Here is a 19,156-nt window from a genome sequence, read left to right on the forward strand (position 1 = left end):
GCCTATGAACCAACCAAACACTTAGGCTGTGCCTTACTCCTTCGCTTCTTCTCCAAGCGTCGCAGGCGCTTCTCCTCGCGCCGGCGAGCCTCCTCCGCCTCCTGGTGCTGCCGGCACTTGTGGAAGTTCTCCACCACCACCCCCACGAACATGTTGAGCACAAAGAAGCTGACAATAAGGAGGAAGGAGATGAAGTAGAGGAGCATCCAGGGATTGTTGTTGGTCACTGGCTGGAAGAGTGGGGAGAAGAGAGGCAGTCATTTTCTTAGCAGCAGGGCAATAGGGATGCTGTGGGCAACAGCCTAACAGTTCTTGCTTTACAAGGTATTAAAATAACCATCTGTGGGACAGGAGGGAGCCAGCATGTCCAGAAAGGCACATGGCATTGTTGCTCCATCATTACAAATAGATAAAGGCCTGCTGTAAGATCCAAACTGAGTAGAGGGTGAGAATTATTACAGATGCCCACTGCACAGGCACAGCTGCATCTCCCTGCATGAACCAGTCAAGGCCATGGACCTGCCCCTTTCCAAATAGGTGAGACTCAGAAGGGTTCTGGAAGGGACTCTTAGTTTGAGGGAGGTATCTGAAGCAGAAAGTTAAAGCATACTTCTGCCTTACTAGCACAAGGAATGTGAAAAGATCCTTTCACAAGGAAGTCTTTGTACCTGCTGGTCAACAGCCACAGCATCTAGTCCATTATACATAATATTGACCCAGCCATCCTTGGAAGCCAGAACAAAGAGGGACATCAGAGCCTGCAACATACAAAGCAAAACAGATGTGGAGCAGGTGCATCTGACAGGCTGGGGGAAAAGAATCATGGGTTTATGCTCTAACACACACAGCACTGAAATGCTCTTCCTGCCTGTGTCTCTGCACACATCAAAACCTGCTCCTTCCCCTGTGGATGACAGGGAGAGGGTGACAGGAAGCCATGTGCAGCCAGACCCAACAGAGGAGAGAGGTTGTGCAGAACATATGCTTTGTGTCAGAAGGAAAAACAAAAATCAAGCTCTCTGCTGCCACCTCTTTCCCCTGCAACCTGTAAGCATCATCCTGACACCAACCCACTGGTGACACAGCTTCTGCATGGACACCCATGCCAAATAACTGCTCTCCAGGCACTGCATCTGTGCCCTGGGGAGGAGTATGTGTAGGAGAAAACAAACCCTGTGATGAGTTCCCATCAGAGGCAGGGGCTGTGGGCATACTTACCTGTCCCAAGTTGTCGAAGTTATACTTATGATGCACCCACTTGTAGTTGGCAGCCACACAGTCGGACCGGTTGGTGATGTTCCTGATGTCGACTCCCAGGCAGTGGTAGAACTTGCCCTTGAAGAGCTGTGGGAGGGGAGTAACCCCATCAACCCCTTTCCCCACAGAGTTCCCCGTCCTCCCTGGGATGTGCAAAAGCTCCTGAGATGCTGGGTGGGCTGCAGGGCTGCAAGCCAGGTGGAGCACGAGGGGTAGGGAGGACCATCAACACAATGTAGAGCACAGGCTCAAACACTGCTAAGGGCCCAGGACCACCCTTGTAAACCCACACCTGGCCACCTGGCTTTTCAGCCTCCTCCACTGCCCCAGGCCAGCAGTGACTATAAGCCCTTACCATCTGACAGCCCTTAAAGCAGCCTTTCTGGGTGCAAAGGGAAAAAATATCTTCTAGTCAGTCCCCAAGAGTATTCTTCCCTCCCCGCTTCCCAGTTACTGGGAGCACTGATGGGAAAAGGAGATCTCATCTGAGGGTAAAGAACCAGAAAAAACATCCTCCACTTCTCATATACTTTCTTTTTTTTTCTTCACAAAGCTGCACTGTACTGCTGTGGTTCTTCTGGCCAGGGCTCCTTTTCCCCATATGGAAGGTACTGGATTGTGCATTTGTACAGATGCATCAGAGCAGACTAAGTATAGCACATTCCCTGAGATGGAAGTAACGCCCACACCCTTGCTCCTCTGCAATGCAACAGCCGAAAATAAAGAGGATTAAATAAAAAAATAAAAGAAGGTCGTGGGTGGATTTAGGGCTCAGAGTGAGGGGGAGAAACAGAGCTGACTGGAGGCAGGGTTCATGAAAACAGGCACTGAGCTCCTTGCCCTTGTGGGGTGACATGGATGTACCCAGTCAGCCCTGTGCTGTGCCAGCCCTGAGCTCTCCCTATAACACTGACCCAAACCTTGATCCAGTTCCTGTCAAGTGTGAGCGTTAACTCCTGTCTCTCACATCCAGCAATGCCTGCACTTGCTGAGCATCTGTCTGTCCTTGCCATAGGCTATGGATTCATTATGGTGGGAGACAGCTTGTGGAGGAGGGCAGATGCAGAAAATTTCCCATCCTGCCTGTCCCTCCTGCTCTGCTTTGTTCCCGCTGTCGGTTGCAGGACCTGGGTGTACAGGTATTAGGGATGGGGGCACAAGGGATGTTTGATGGACAGTGACAACCTACCTGCACACCCAGGATGCCAAAGATGATGAAGAAAGCGCAGCAGATGAGGACAATATTTCCTATGGGCTTGAGGGAAGAAATGAGTGTCTCCACCACCAGCTTCAGGCCAGGGGCTCGACTGATGACTCTGGAAGGGAAGGAAGGGGAAGAGTGTCAGATGGACAGGGCAGGGATGCTTGGCCTAAGCTAAGCATTTTCAGCAGCATCATACCCCTGCTCTCCCTGTGCAGTGACCCATCAGTGGAGATCACTCTCCTGTGACCAAAAAGCCTCTTCTCTCCTACGGGTTTGTTGTCTGATGAGGTACCTCCAGCGTCAGAGCCATAGGCTAAGGGGGACCTCCCTGTAGCTTATGGCTTGTCAAAGACCACACTTTGCCTGGCACAGCTGGATTTGAATCTGGGACCCTTCCAGGGGAGAACAAGTGGGAAGAGGGGGCCGAGCAGGGCTCAGTGGGGTTCTGACCGGAGAGGACGTAAGGTTCGCAGCAGACGGAGGACTCGCAGCACCCCCAGGATTTTGGCACCACCAGCAGAGGCGACCGAGACCACAATGTCAATGAGAGACACGAAGACCAAGAAGCCATCCAAGATATTCCAACTGCTGCGGAGATAAGCCTGGTCCCCAAAATATAGGCCTAGAGAGACCACCTGAAAGAGAAGGGAGAGGGGAAGGGGTAAATGGCTCCTCTCCATGTTCCCTGGTAGAGGGCAACTGTGGAGAGAGGGGGAGGATGGGGGATAGTTATCAAGTCCCCATGACACTGAAGTGTCTTGTCATCATCTTTTCCTTTCACCTGGACGCTGTGAAGTAAAACATCTCTGGGGAAAGTGTTGGCACATAACTCCAGAAGTAACAGGGCCATGGTGTCTTCTCACCTTTCCTATACCTCCCTGAGTAACAGGACACTATAGGGAACATGCAGGAAACCTTTCCCTGCCATACCACAGACCTGGGACAAGTGTCCCAGTTCAGAGATCACCTGGGACATACAGTCAGGCACCTAAATCAATGCTTTGGCTCTTTAAGAGAGTAGTTTGATTGTCAGCAGTTATCAAAATCAGCAGGTGCTACAGAAATTGCTGGCTGTGGAGACAGCTTAACACCCTGAAAATCATGGCCAAAATTCAGATATCAATTTTAGGGGTCTAACTTCAGGCACACAGTTTGAGGACAAATCACAAGAGGAATAAGGTTTCCTGATTGTTGCACAGTACTTAGACATCTACTGAATAATTATCTCAACTAAGAGCACATAATTAATATTGTTATTTCCTCTATTCTTGCTCCAGGAGAAAGGGAATGAACATTTGGCATCATTACAAAATCCACACATAATGGCCTTATGGATACTAAGATCCCATTGGATCTAAAGCCTAGGATAAATATCCCCTCCATACTGATTGTTGCACAGTACTTAGACATCTACTGAATAATTATCTCAACTAAGAGCACATAATTAATATTGTTATTTCCTCTATTCTTGCTCCAGGAGAAAGGGAATGAACATTTGGCATCATTACAAAATCCACACATAATGGCCTTATGGATACTAAGATCCCATTGGATCTAAAGCCTAGGATAAATATCCCCTCCATATTTGACAAGATGGGACTCAACCCCAGGCAGCATCTGCCTTTTCCAAGGTAGAGGGAGGGACAGGCATGCTGAAAAGATAGACAGATTTTAAAAGGATGCTGAGTAAATCTGAACCATGTTTGACACTGGGAAAAAGCTCTGAGCTGTTCATTTCCAGTAACTTACCTTCAGTGTCATCTCGGCTACAAAAATTGCTGTGAAAATGTAGTTGGACACAGTAAGAAAGATTCTCTCCTAGAAAACAAACAAACAAACAAAACAAAACAGAGAAAGACCTTAAATGTATCTTGACTTTTTCTTGTTACTCTGTCAGGCCCCTCTGATGATTTTGATACCTTTTGTACTCCTGTAAAGGGTCTGAAAGTGGCTGAAATCATGGAGGTGCCCTTGGAAGAGGTCTGTGCTAGGCTGCTTTCAGCTCATACACCTTGGGGCTCAGCCCTGTGACACAGCTGAGACAGGATCCCATGCAACTCTGCAAGAGCACAGTGGATGGGATTTGCAATACATCCTGCAAATCTGGTTTCAAGGCACTCTCTGCACCATTCTGCCAGTACTGTTCAGTCCTGATCTGCTGTGCTGACCTAGCATTCCTTGCCAAAGAGCTGCTGAGCACTGAGCACGGATTGTGTATAAGTGCAGTAGAGTCTGGGATTCTAAGGCAGACACGCAGAAAAAGTCATTTCACTTGCCAGTTTGAGCCACCTCCAAGATAGCTCAAGAGTAGCATACATTAATGATGGTATGCCATTCCTACAGGATGGAAGTTACTGTATCTTTCATTCCCAGTCCTTGTCCATTTTGCCATTCGTCTCAAATGCAGGTTCCTGTGGACTCTCTTACTTTCCAAGACAGAGGAAACTAGTATTTCTGTATTATAAACTAGGTTGCCCCATTATAAGACCCTGCAGGGGAAGCACACGCTATGTCAATTACTAATACTCAGATATTTGAACAGATGAGTAGGAGCTGGTGTTTAATGCTGAAGTTCTTCCAGAGGTCATACCAGTGCCAGAAACACTTAGAAACCACTGTCAGAGGCTGTGCTTTCAGCACAGGTGGCAGGTGATGGTGCTTACCGTGCTTCTGTGTTCAATCTGAGGTCTTTCCAGGGCTATCGTGATGCAGTTCAAGAAGATGAAGCCTAGCACAACATGGTCGAAGAGCTTGTGAGCAATGATGGTTTGGCAGAGGAGGCGAAACCTGCAAGAGAGTTCCAGTAGGCACCTGTACCTTGGGCAGTACAAGGGTAGGAGCTATGAGGACAGAGAATTGAAAGTTCTGGCCAAAACTGAGGTGCGACATTACTGATACTGGTGTCTCTTGACATGGCAATATCTCAGGGTCCATGGACACACAGGGAGCATGGAACAGAGCAAGGGTAGAGCAAGAAGCTGAACCTCCACCCATTGTCCCAGTGCCAGAGTGGTTTCCTAACTGTTATGACTCTGTGCTCCTCTCTTGCCAGGTAAAGAAGAGGCTGAGTTCCACTTTTCCTCCCAAACTCACACTTCGTAGCACCTCATGGCAAAGAAGCCACATGCTGAAAGCTGAGGAGAGGCAAGCAGATTGGCAGTCATAGAGACCACACTTCTGTCCACTCTGAAAGACACTGTGCCCATTAACATAGGTGTCACACAGAGCAAAAAGCCTTCCCTCATGACCTGTAATGAAAGCCCTATCTTTGCAAGGGATGATGTATGTATGTGAGAATACTGCTGGCTGGGGTACATGGACATTTTCTTCTGGTGGAAAGACCACTTTAGCAGGAAGAATTTCACCCAATTATCTATTTTTTTCAGGCAAGAAAAATTCTAACTTTGCCCTAAAACGTGTGACATGACTGCTAATAAGCTGGTACTGGGACTGTAAATGAAATGGAGAGACTGTTCTGGTACCAGGGGAGGAAATATCAGTATTATGGAGTCATTAATAATACATTCTTTATCCTTTTTGGGTTAGCGTTAGTATTCCCTGTCTTGCTTTGCTATAAATATTTATGATTACACAAAATAAAAATGGGATGCTCCAAAAGGAAAGAAGATCACAATAGCTATTTAGGATTCTCAACCTTCCTTTCATTTCCAGAATCAAGGAAAAGAAATGTTGCTTGGCTATAGAAGGGGCAATGGAGGAGAAAATACACATTCCCAGCTGGTAAGTTTAAAGTCAGAACTTGACACACAGGTCAGGTGATGTGGCCAGCACAACAGCAGAATCTGTCCCATCTTCTGAACCCCCTCATGGCAAAAACTGCACAAACCTGTTTTGTGGAGAGAAGAGATATATGGACCAGTCCTCCCGTAACTCACACCAGTCTGGCTTGTAGACTTCCATCATCTTCCGGATGCGAAAGCACAGGCTCTGTAGGGATGCAGCAGAAGCAAGTGCCTATGGTTACCTTCCCATTTGCCTGAGAGAGATGTTCTTCCTTTCACATCTGACCACAAAACACCACTACCTGCAGTCTTCCAGGTGCACTACCTGCCTTTCTCTAAGCTCCTGAATGAGGAAATCAACTCAAAGGCAACAAGTCATGGAAAAGGAGGTAGAAGCTGCCTTGCCAGGGCCTGTTTACGTCTAGACATCTGGTTTCCTCCCCAGATCATGACAAACAAAACTGCAGGTGTCCCTTCCAGAGCAGAATGTTGTCCATAATGCTTTCTCAGAGCTACTGGGGGCTTTGTTACACAAGGGTGATGTTTCCTGCCCACCTCAGCTAAATGAGAAGCCAGGACAGAAAGGTCTCCTGTTGGCACTTGGGCTTAGAATTTCATACAGCATATATGTCTGTTCAAATTTCTACTGACCCTCGCTCCATTTTTCCCACCCTTTGATCTGATCACAGATTGGGTGTTGTGGTATTCCAGGCTGGCACAGCAAAACTTGTCTCTGGTGCCTATGCTTCCTGCCCTGTTCTGCTGATGCTCCCCATGCAGAGCTCCCACAGCCTGACCTCTCCTAGCCTGTAGAAATCACTGTCTGCACTGCTCTGAAATAACAGCCCCCGAATTACCATGTACATTGTCTCACATCTGCCTTCCTCCCACCATATACCTGTACAACTGCCTTGCAGGCACCCTGACAATGTGGTTTCAGTTTGTCTGGACCTAGAAGGTCCTATCTGTGATCAATGCTGTCTGTCCTCCAGCTTCTCTAAAGTACCTTTGCAAGCACTCCCATCCACACACAAAGAGACTGAAACTTGAGGATGGATTTGGGGTTTCCCACAGCACAGTGGTGTAACCACAGGTTCCCCCCAAGAGGTACTCACATAATCTATCTCTTCATCATCCTCTCCCCGCTCCTTGCGGTTGTTCATCTTGGGGAAGATCTCCTTGACAATACTGGGCATTTTGCCATTGCAGTCCTGATGCTCGCTGGTCCCAGGTGGTGCTCCCAACTTATGGGTCACTTTGTGGCCAGATGGGACTGAGGCCAACTCCAACAGGTCACAAGAGGCTTTGTTATCCAGGGAAACTGTCCGGCGGTGATGAAACACCCTTCCTGTCCCATCCGGCTCCCCATCTGCTGTCCTGTGCATTTCCCCAGGCAGGAGGGACTCATGCTCAGCAGAGGGAGGTTTGTGTTTCAGGCTGTGTCCCCGGGCCAGGCTGTTCCAGCTGGAGCGGCGGGTCCCCCGGCTCCGCTGCGGCCCCAGCCACCATAGTGGGAGCTGCGGGAGCTGGACTGTAAGAGAACAGGATGAGGGCTCAGTGACTCCAGGCACAAGGAAGGAGCATCTGATCCTATTTCAGATCACAGACTTCTCCCTGGGCCCCTAAGCCAGGAGATGGCCATTTTTCAGATATTGAGCAAGTTGCATGGTGGAAATTCAGCAGCAATCTCTGTAAATCTGACAATAAATTGATAACGAGTTAGCAGTGGTGTTGGCTGTGATTACTTTATAGCACCATCTGTGTGCAAAGCACTTATGGGGAAGGTAAGTAATAAAGCCAAAGGCCAGGTGCCTGATGTTGTTACTTACACCAGCACAGAGCAAGAATAAAGCTCTCAAAAAATCTGATTGGCAGCTTTTTACACTGCCCTGGGGTAAAGGATAACACAAGGTACAGGGTGATGGATAATCTGACACACCATCTTTGAGTACAGTCTTAGTAAAAGGAAGAAATGAGAGACAGGCTTGTCAGTTATAGTCTAGTCCAAACACATCAGCAACTTATGTAGTATGTGGCAGCTAGCTCTCCCTGTTTAGAAATAACAGGGGCATGAGCCCTTTAAGCATCAACACAAGCCCCCATCCCCCAGAGCTGTGTGCATCAGTGGGTACAAAGCCCAGAAGCTGATGTTACAAGGTATTACAAGGTCTAAGATGCACTGGCTAGAGAGCCCACAGTCATTGGGTAAGAGCTATGGGTCAGCAGGATCTGCTGTGGGGTGCTCCAAGCCAAGATTTTTCTCTATATTTTTAATAAAAACTCCCAGAAAACCCATCTGTAGTGGGACTTGGTGGTTTTGTCATTACCTACACATTCCTATGCTCTTAACTCACTCAAGGCATCATTTTGTGACCTGTGCTCTAGGAAAACAAGGAAAGGGCAAGGGCACACAATATGTTTCACTCTAAGAGGGAGACTGTCTTCTTGGTGTTCCTCCTCTCCCACACTCAAGGGAATATATCTATGTATCTATAGGTATATAGAATGGAATCACACACTGAATGAAATATAGATAAATAATCTGGAAATAGCCTTCAATAATCTGAAAATTTAGATAAATAATGTGAACAGAAATGGACTGTAAAGTCAGGCAATGCACTTGTGTTAGAAGCCTGCAGCAGCAGTGAAATCCTCCACAGCAATCCTCAGATGAGGGCAGAAAGACAACAAAGTGCTTGGCCTTCAAAAGAATGGTATGACACACATTTATACTCACTGACTCACCAAGGACCGCTGGTCATAAGTCATTCTCCCCAGGGACATCACACTGCTCTTCCGGGAGCCCATGGCAACACGGATCTGGTCAAGTTGCAGGGAATTGCGTGAAGAGTTGGTGACCCCACCAGCAGCCACTGGTGGGTTGGAAGAAGGCAAGGATGGGTCCAAGTGTCCATTAGGTGTTACAGGAATTGCACAGAGCTTGGGATCTGGGTGGGAAGATGAAGAAAAAGAAAGAGAAAAGAAGAAGGTGGGTTCCTCACTATCCAGTGACTGTTTCAATGTCTGAGCAGTTTAGCATGTCAGCAGCGGCTAACAGAACATTAGGTCTTTAGCGTCAATTAACTTCTATTCCTCCCGTTTAGGGTGTTGTAACAAAAGCAGTGCAAGCTGGGAAGACTTTAAGGTGATCTCCTCAGTCTCCAAAACTGACCACAGCTCTCCTCGGGGACAGACAGATGAGCAAAGCGGTGGACAGGTGACTCAGGCTGACAGGCAGAGGAAGAAGGTGAACCCTGGCAGCAAGAGGACAAGAGTGTGCTTCTGCATGCCAAGAACAGACACCAGCATCTTCAGGTCTGAACAAATACCACCAACTGTCAGACTAGCTACTTAAAGCAGTTAGGAAGAGACACTGAACAAGAGACTAAGATGTAGGGATAGTCACAGCCATCCATGTATTGGGGTCACCTTAAAATTCCTGCAACAGTACTGCATACATAAGACTGCATCCCACTCTATCCGACTACATCATGCTTCTTCCCATGACTGATCATTGACCTTGAAGATCCAGAACACTTTTGTAGGGCATGTTAGGTGCTGTGGATGACCACCAGCATTTGTTGAGATACACAGAGAGGACAGGGTACTGGATTTTAATGTCAATCTTTTTTGTTTGATCTGTTGCATAATGAAGGCCACATACCCATTTCTGCATCACAGTGATGACTGCATCAACACTTCTGTAACTTCTTGCCCATCTGCCATCTTAGGGGTTTGTCTGTCTACATTCAACATAAGCACTGCTATGGTGCAGCCATATAACTTAGGATCAGACTGCTTTGAAAAGAGCCAGGTTGCAGGAAAAAGCTGTGACAAGCCAATACTGGAGTCACTGCTCCTTCCTTGCTGTAGGAGTTGCATTTAAGCTCAGATGTGTGCCTGTGGTGCTTGTCTGGGTTATGCTGTGAGCATGCCTGTGCCCATCCTTGAACCTTGTTGATCCTGATTTTGTCTTGCTGGCTGGACTTGGCTTGACCTCAGACCTGCCTCTACCACCATGAGGACTTGCCTAGTAATCACTAAACCATTGGCTGACTCTTGCTCGTGTCAGTGGACCTGCTCTGCTCACCTTGAGCAAGTACTGCTGGTACAATCCCTACCCTCCTGCCTGGCTCACCATCCATTGCAGAGTAAGCTACTCTTGCTGCTCCTTGCCACCAAGTCCTGTCTGAAATATACCTCTTATAGAAAAAGTTGCAGTCTTTGAGGAAAGACTTTGAAGGATGGAGGCCTTGCTGGGTCATTTGTACACAGACTGTTCCAACTGTTAATTATCTTTCCTTGAAAATATCTGGCTTTTTTCAGTTTGAATTTGTCTAGCTTAAGCTTCCAACCTTTACAATCTCATTATGCTTTTTTTCTGCTCAATTAAAGAGCTATCTACCATCAGAAAGATCTCCTTATGGTCTACAATTACAGAGTGAGTGATCAAGTCACTTCTCTGGTTTCTCAGAGCTTCATTAGTCTCCCTCTGAGGCAAGACTTCCAGATTTGCCTGAGTCCTTTCTAATGTGTTGTGTCCAAATATGAGTCCCAGATTTGGACATAGTGTTCCTGAAATGGTGCCCCTGAAGTTAAGCAGAGACAGTCTCATTTCTCACTTCTAGTTGCCATTCTGGAGGTCATTCAAGAACTGCTCCACTTAGCTACCACATTCCTCAGGATGCAAACACGTCTGTTTTTCCACAGATAACACCACAAGTATGATAAAGTTCAAAATGAAAACGGGTACATTCTTGGAGACGGGAGTGAATTTTCTGCAGAATCTGCTTTCAGATTTCTCACCAAACAGTAGTGGGACATAAGCAAATGAGACTGTTTGAGCTGCTGTACCTGAGCCTTCCTGGACCTCTTGGAACTGATCAAACTCCTCCATGTTTGATGAACTCTGGTCTTCATCTGAGTATGACCGGTTGGCATCACCCTGGAACACACAAATTTAGAAGCTGGGAATTCAAACAGAAAAGACCATTTGTTCTTGTCTTTCATTGCTGGAACAACTGCAAAACAGTCCTTGGCCGGCAGGCATCCAGTGTGATCACTGGAAAGAATCTTGTGTAATTTGGGATACCTGATGTACTGCATTCTTGCTTTTGGTGGGGCAAAAAACTTACCCGAGTTGGGTAGGGTCTGTTGTGTTGCACAGGACAGAAAGTATGAATTCCCTTCCACAGAGCCTGTCCCTTTCCTTGCAAGAATTAACACTTTTTTTTTCTCTGTTTTTATTTGTTTTCTTTTATTTACTGAAGACCACCCTAAATTCCATAAACGAAATGACAGAGGTGTGATACTTTGGAAGTCCTCCACTCCAGTATCCTTGAAGTGTCACAAAGGTTCCCTTTTTAGCACCTCTATTCCTCCTCCTGATGAGGCCTCGGTGACAACTCACCTCAGCCTGGAACCCCTCCACGAGAATGGCCACCAGCAGATTGAAGAGTACATAATTGCCAAATGTCATGAGAGCCACAAAGTAGAGGGAAGCCCATGGTGAGGTGGAGGCCATGCCATTATAGAGCACAACATTCCAGTCCTCCTGGGTTAGGATCTGCAACCAGGAGCAGAGGTCATGTAAACGTGAAGGAAGAACACGAAGGGGATTCTCAGAAAAGGACAGTGAAAGAATACACATCAGGACCACATCAGGCCTCTTAACTTCCCCATAACCACACACCCACTGTCATTGTCCAGCTGTGGCACTGTACCAAAAACCTTAGCTAAGCTAGGAGAAACAAGAGTGATCATGAGGGCAGTCATGTGCTGAGGCGACAGTGTTAAACCTGGGAGCGGTCACCACATGAGTGACCTTTGCAAACTCTCTCCTAGGAAGGAAGGAGCTCCCCTGTTTGAGAGATACACCAGTTGCTGGGTTACAATATGCAATTGTTCTTCCTCCAAACACCACATAACACAGTCTTTTATGCAGCCTTTTGTGCTGTCAGGAGTGCAATTCTTTGCAATGAGGAAAAAGGATCTCCTGATCCTCTTCACTTTGCCCTGGCCCACCCATAGAAAGCAAAGTGGGCTCACCTGGAAGACAGTGACAATGGCCCACAGCAGGGAGTCAAAATTTTTTCGGTCAGGAACTGTATCTCCCGTGTCTGTCCTGAGGCTGAACTTGCAACCAAAGATGTGCATTCCCAGGATGCTTTGGGACAAGAAGTGGAGATGGTGTCAAATATAAATACCTCTGTTGCCACAATGAGCTCATTATTCTCTTTTCCTCCCAAAAATCTAATATGACATCAGAGCAGCAAAGGGTATAACAACATAGTCAGACCACTGGGACCTATCTGTGAAGAAGGAACTACATATTGCACCCCTGTAGCTCACCAAAACCACCTTGCTTTCCATCTGTGCTGACTCAGAACTCACATATTCCCTTCAACCTATCATTCAGATCTTTCCTCTCTATTGTTCTTGTTTGTTCCCATATTTCTTCATCTTGCATCCGTGCGACACACAGACAATCTGTCTTGGTTGCTTCCTGTTACCCTCCTTCCAGAGGCAGCCTCCAGACTGAAGTATTCCTGCAGCCAGAGTTGATTACCGAGAGACTTCACCTATCCTGTGATGGGACATTATGCTCAATGTCCGCATTTGGTGGCAGTTATTTCTCCACCTCACCCAGGCCAAAGTCTTCAGCTGCTGAACTCAATTTACGGCACAAGTAAGTTCAGCCCTTTTGAATAAATAAATGTTTGTCAGTGCTGCCTTAGCCTAGTGCAGTGGGCAAGATGAGCTATGCAATCCTGTTCTAAAACTGCTGTGTCCATGAGCCATGCAGTGCCACTTCAAAACACTGTGAAACAACTAACTGCCTCCTCACCTGAATATGAAGATGAAGAGCATGAGGAGCATGCAGAAGGTGGCTACATTGTCCATAGTCTTCATCAGCACCACAAGCTGGCGGCGCAGTGCTGGCATGAAACGCACCAGCTTCAGCACCCGAAGGAGTCGAAAAGTCCTCAGCACAGAGAGGCCCCCGTCTGCCTGGCCAATGATCTCCCAGATGCTATGGTCCAGAGAGGCACAAAGACCATGAGAGACAAAATGAAGGACAAGTGAATGAACAGAAGGGAAAGAAGAAAGAGGAAATGCTAAGTTTTCACCTCTGCACTGGCAACAAGTATAAAGGAGCAAGAGAGAAAATCTGTTTGAGCAAGATAGAAGTACATACTGTAGGCTTATATTTATGTGCAGAGAGCTGCATTTGTGCCTTAAGAACATGAATGTGGCACTGCATGTTGCAGGAATGAGGAAAGGATTGCAGCATTAAATTCCAGCAAGACAAGTTCTTCTATCACACCACCTCTGCACTGGCAACAAGTATAAAGGAGCAAGAGAGAAAATCTGTTTGAGCAAGATAGAAGTACATACTGTAGGCTTATATTTATGTGCAGAGAGCTGCATTTGTGCCTTAAGAACATGAATGTGGCACTGCATGTTGCAGGAATGAGGAAAGGATTGCAGCATTAAATTCCAGCAAGACAAGTTCTTCTATCACACTTTAAACTCTTCTAGAATCCTCAATTTGTGCTTTTTAAAAATATTTCACAGCTAATATTTGTTGTGGACTTAACAAGACAGTTGCAGTTGCCTCCATTCTACAGAGAAGAGAACTGAGAAACAAATGCTATGTGGCTTGCATAGCACCGTCACCAAGTGTTGCGAAAAGACATCTTGGTCTCCCAGCCCTTGGCCTCGTGCATCAGTTCAGTTCCTCCTAGTATAGCTGCTAAATCCTTTATGAAAAAGCATATTAAAAAGCATGCAAGCACTGTGGTACTCTTTTCTATGTGTATTTCAGTTGATCCCCAATGCCCTTGTCACCTGATGATGACGATGATACTGTCAAAGATGTTGTAGGGGTTGCGAAGGTAATCAAAAAGACCAAAAGCAGCAAGTTTGAGGATCATCTCCAGGGCAAACATGCTTGTAAAGACAACATTGCTGATCTCCAAAATGTTGGTCAATTCCTCTGGCTGGAGAGAATGAAAATTCAGAGAGTCAGAAATGAAAGAGCCCTGAAATTATGAGAAATAAAGTGCCACTCTTCCCAGGGAACAGGGTTTGTAGGGAGCTGCACAGCTTTCGTGGGTGAGATTAGAGATGAGCTAGTTAGCCACTTGCACTCCAATTCCTTTGCACATTTGCTACCTTCATAGATTATGTCCTTAATAATTTTTTGTACTAGAGGTGATCAGGAGCCCCTCAGTCATTCACATAGCCAAGGCTGACCAAGTGCCTCCCACATCCCACTCCATATCCTGTTCCCCTGGCTAAAGGCAGCTTTACTTTGTGCACAGAACTTGAGCATTTTTTTGCAGCAGGTCAAAAGCAGCAGATTTGTGGTCAACCTCTTCCTTCAAGAATTTCTTCCTCTGAGCTTTCCATAGGTCTCTGGCACATTTTTTCCCCTGAAATTCTGAAAACATTTGAATAACAGGAAAACATTTCCCCATTTTCCTCTAAATCTCACTGCACTTCTCTGCCTCTTTCCCCTCTTTTTTTCCCCTTCCCCATTTATCTCTTCCCCTCCCTCCATCAAATCCTTGGCATGCACTAATTTCCTGGCCTTGCTCCATCAGTCTTTTGTTAAGCCTCTATCCTCAGCATGTTCCAAATAATTACCCAAGCAAATATCCATCAGGATGAGTAAGACAACAGCAAGGAGGGGCACATTGCTAACATCTACCTGTAAGGAACAGGAAGAGCAGGACAGGGTGAAGAAAAGAGAAAAATGGACAGCAAGAGGAGAAAGGCAAATGCACAAGGTGAAAACTTCCAAGGATGACACAAGATGACTGTGTTGAAAGAAAAAGAAGGCAATCTGACCCTGCCTTGGGCATTTTTTCTGCTGAATCTCTGACATATCTTTCAGTCCTTTTCTTCGCCAGCAGAGACTGACGTGTTTGAGCATATGAGATGTGTTTCAAGGAGTTCATCAGTGGAACAAGTTTCTGAATTAGTGACTTTTTCTTAAGTGTGTGCAGCCTTGGAAACTTCTCTGATAAGGCCAGGAAAGGGTCTAGACCATTTCCTCAGGAATGATGAAATGAGGGAGGCAGAGGTTGTGCTTGTTGTTCCCTGTGGAATGGAGACATTCCATGCACTGAATTTGTGATGAACTTATGTCTCACCCAGGGACTAGGACTGCACCAGGCGAAACAGCGAGGGCTGAGGTCTCACACAAGGTCAGATGCACGAGGGGCAAGACATGTGCAAGCCTGCCCATGTTTGCACATACTCACATACACATGTACATAGTCCAGGGAGACTTCCGTGGCAATGGCAAGGTACAAAATGTTCCCAAAGTGAGAAAAAGCATTCCTCTCAGGGTAACAGCTTGCACCTTGGGACTGGGCTAGACAACCCATGGCCTTCAGACTGCATGAGACTGCTAGGGCAATTCACCTGGCTGTATCATGCTGCTGGCCATCACTGTCCCAAGCAGCAGCTGCTGGGGGTCTGCTCCATATTAAGGTGAGCTGCCTTCTCAAGTGGAGCGACAAGGCACAGCAGCTCCAAGGCACTTCTTCAGGGCTCCTCTGGTCCAAATTTCCATGTTTATCTTGGGGTAGGTAACCTTAGACAAGGTTACATCTTTCTTCACAGTGGTCTGATCTATGCCTGGCCACCAAGCCACTCTTCTAAGCATCACATAAAATGGATGGGAACAAGAAAACTGCAAAAGTCTCTTATTCAGGGCAAGAGGACAGACATTCTTGGCACTGCGAAACAAAAAAGTGAATCCCTGCATGTCAGAGCCAATATCTTTACCATGAAATCAATAGTAGTGCCCACTATTTATGTGCCATGGGGAGTCATGGTCTCTCCCTGTGCACTGCAGAATTGCTGTTTTTCTCAAGGGCAGCCTTTGTGTTGGCTGTGCATGTTACTCGTTCAACTAGTGGAAGGGGAAGTGAAGGAGGAATGCAGTTCTGGTTCTGACTCTGTGCCTGAGGCTGGGGGCTGCTTTAACCCCTGCTCTGAAGCCCCCAGGGGCCCAGATCCTCCCAGGTGAGCAAATGAACTGGAAACTGCTCCTCACACCTGTGGCTTCCCATGCCCTTTGCTAATTTCTTGCACTCTTTTTTGCAGCTTTTTATTAAAATAGTCCATTCTCTTTAAAATGAAAAAAGGGGAGATGCTCAATTTCCATCCGTAATTACATTTGAATAACAAAACCATCCTGAAAATGAGGGGGAAAGGAGGGGAGATAAGAGTGAAGAGAGAGAAAGAATGAGCAAGTGCACATGGGAAGGGAGAAGATCACTTCATGGAGAGCCAGGCAGTAATGACACTTGATGGGAACATGAGGTCTACAAGCTAAACAGAGATGCCAATTTCAGTCTGAATCAAATGATTATGTCAGTGGAAATAAACAGTGTATAAAAACCAACAGGTTATGATGGTGAATTGTCCTCCTCTCTGCTTTCCATACATTCTCTCTTGTGCTGTCACAGGAAGCAATTGATGTTTGAAAAGCCATGCTTAACTCTTGCTTGTAGAGAAGGTCACCTGTTCCTCTGTCTCTCCCTTCCCTCCTTGACATCTGTTTCTCTAGTCAAGCCTCATCTTTTAATCTTTGTCTAATGGGACATCAATCAGCCCCAGCAAAGCAAATTTCCTATAGAGAGGAATAGGAAAAACTGGGCAGGGAAAGAAAGAAGAGATGGACAGATAGAAAGGCAGCAAAAGAAGAATCAAAAAACAAATCTGAAAAAAAAAATAAATTAAAATAAACTCACTGGCACCCACAATAAGTAAAAAAGGAAAAAAATGGTTTTTTTTTTAAATGGAGCAGGAAAAAAGTAAAGGCAGAAGAAAATAAGCTTCGGAGAAAAAGAGGATGCAAAGTGAGGGAAGCCAACTGTAGAGGCAATGCTCACTGGCTAAGGGCAGATCCAGCATTGCAGCAGTTTCTAGAGATACTGGTAATCTGACAGACTGCAAAGAGCCATCAGCTGGGGGCCAGGGCTGCAGGGTAGGGGCCACCAGGGGTTGTGTTGTGAGTGGGGATGTCCTCGCTCCTTGGCCAGTATGGCCATAAGTGACAACGGATGTGGCAGGTGGCTGGGACACAGCTGGTGCCCTAGCTCTGGCCAGGGAAGTGTGAATTTGATGAACAGGACCAGCAAACAGGGAAAAAGTGTTATTCTTCTTTTCTTTCTACTGATACACAGGACCCCCAACGCAGTGGAAGTGTCACCTCACAGTTGTGAGGGCTTCCTAGGCTCTCACAGACAATACTCAACTATTCATCATCAAAACCCTTAGTGAGACTTCCTCCTCCCAGGTTTACCTAGCAACTGTAAATTGAAACATCCACCAGGAAAGGCCTGAACTCAAGTCTGTTTTAGTCCAAGAAAATATAGGAAACACCAGAAATCTCCACACAAGAAGTCTGTTCATAATAACAAGACAGGATAGACTGATTTACCCATCACACTAGGAATGAAATTTGAACAAAACTATGGGAGCGGAGTATCAGGGTAGGGAGGGTGTCTTGAAGGGGAGAGAGATCCCAGGGGCAAAGCATGCCTAGAGCCAACGTTTTAACCAGAATGGTTCACCTACTTTGTGTACGCATCTCTACCCAAATCCATGAAACTATCTAATTCACATCTTCATGGCATAAACTCCTTCATCTCAAACAATGTAGATTAAATACTGAGAGTGAAATACATGATTCAGATTTACTTCAGAACTCATGTCCAGTGATCAGAAACTGGAACTGGGGCAATAGAGGGCAGCAGCTCAGCTTTTTTCTCCTTTTCAGTTTCTTTCTAACTTTGGAGTTCTTATGTCAGATTAGACTGCAAATGTAATTAGTCCATTATCTGACAGCAGCTAGAAACTCCTGCACTATAGGAAAGGTTAAGAAGATGCAGATCACCATGAAGCCCCTGCAGGAAAAGTTCCTCCTAACCAGGAGTAAATTCGCAACTGCCTAGAAACTGAAGAGTAATTGATGTGATTTATGCAGATCAGCCCTACCTGCCTGTGAGAGCACAAGACAGAAATATTCCATAAAGGGGTCTCTCCAGCCTGTCCCTTGTTACTCACAATTTCAAAGTCACTTGGCAATAATCAGAAGAGCTGTAGAAATCAGCCGTGGAACATACCAACTAGCTTTTACTTAGTTTAATCACCACCACTTAACCAGTGCAGGATTTCGTGATGGCTTGTTACACCCTAGTTTTACAAGACTGAAGTAATGTGGCTTCATCTACCACCCCAGGGAGACTACATTTGCTAAATGTCAGTATCATGAGCTGTCCAGGACATTTGCTGAATGTTTCTGACAAGCAGCAAATAGTAAAAAGAGAAGCAATAACTGAAAAATATGAACTTGTGAATGCAATAAATGCTGGTATAAAGGGAAATCATACAGTCTAAAGGATATGAAGGTACTGATCCACAAGGCAGGTTGAGTTAGGAAACAAGGGATTATCTTCTTATCCACACAGAAAGACCTCATTAAGTATTGGTCTGATGTATGAAGGAAAACTGTAATTAGATACTGAAGAAGATAAAGCAAGTTACTCAGCAACTCTCTAAAATGGCTGCTAATGGCAAAGAGGCTTGAGTCCAACAGCCCATTCCAGAAATACATGATGAGAAAGGCAGCCTGGGACATTCATCTGGGACCAGCCTTTCATCCTCATGCTGAATAAGGGAGAAGAGTGAGCAGCACCAGATCCACTGTTAGTATTAAAAAAAGTAAGCCTCTTAAAAGGATCCTTCTGGACAGGCACAAGCATCTAATATTTTCTACACTGGATTTTAAAAATAGACACTTTCAAATAGAAGCAGATCTGAAGAACTGCAAAAACTATTTCAAGCAGGACAAAGTTTGAATTTATGGTGTTTAGTTTATGCAATGTCTCAGCAATATCTGAAGGCCTAACACTGGGACTATTACATG

At 46.0% G+C, this 19,156-nt stretch overlaps 1 protein-coding gene across 1 annotated transcript in view; it reads right to left on the reverse strand.

The window, feature by feature from the left end:
• The window catches only part of CACNA1I (calcium channel, voltage-dependent, T type, alpha 1I subunit), a gene marked incomplete at its 3' end in the record, with an annotated part of 51,721 nt that overhangs the window by 18,692 nt on the left and 13,873 nt on the right, over positions 1-19,156 (reverse strand). The window contains 16 exon segments of the mRNA XM_009075939.1: positions 38-230; positions 669-758; positions 1,219-1,344; positions 2,447-2,573; positions 2,912-3,096; positions 4,211-4,279; positions 5,125-5,248; positions 6,309-6,409; positions 7,320-7,687; positions 7,690-7,735; positions 8,950-9,152; positions 11,059-11,149; positions 11,615-11,770; positions 12,253-12,370; positions 13,052-13,237; positions 14,056-14,207. Of these exon segments, the coding sequence (XP_009074187.1) occupies positions 38-230; positions 669-758; positions 1,219-1,344; positions 2,447-2,573; positions 2,912-3,096; positions 4,211-4,279; positions 5,125-5,248; positions 6,309-6,409; positions 7,320-7,687; positions 7,690-7,735; positions 8,950-9,152; positions 11,059-11,149; positions 11,615-11,770; positions 12,253-12,370; positions 13,052-13,237; positions 14,056-14,207 (2,335 nt within the window).

The sequence above is a fragment of the Acanthisitta chloris genome, unplaced genomic scaffold (genome assembly GCF_000695815.1).
Source record: "Acanthisitta chloris isolate BGI_N310 unplaced genomic scaffold, ASM69581v1 scaffold32815, whole genome shotgun sequence".
Taxonomy (NCBI): domain Eukaryota; kingdom Metazoa; phylum Chordata; class Aves; order Passeriformes; family Acanthisittidae; genus Acanthisitta; species Acanthisitta chloris.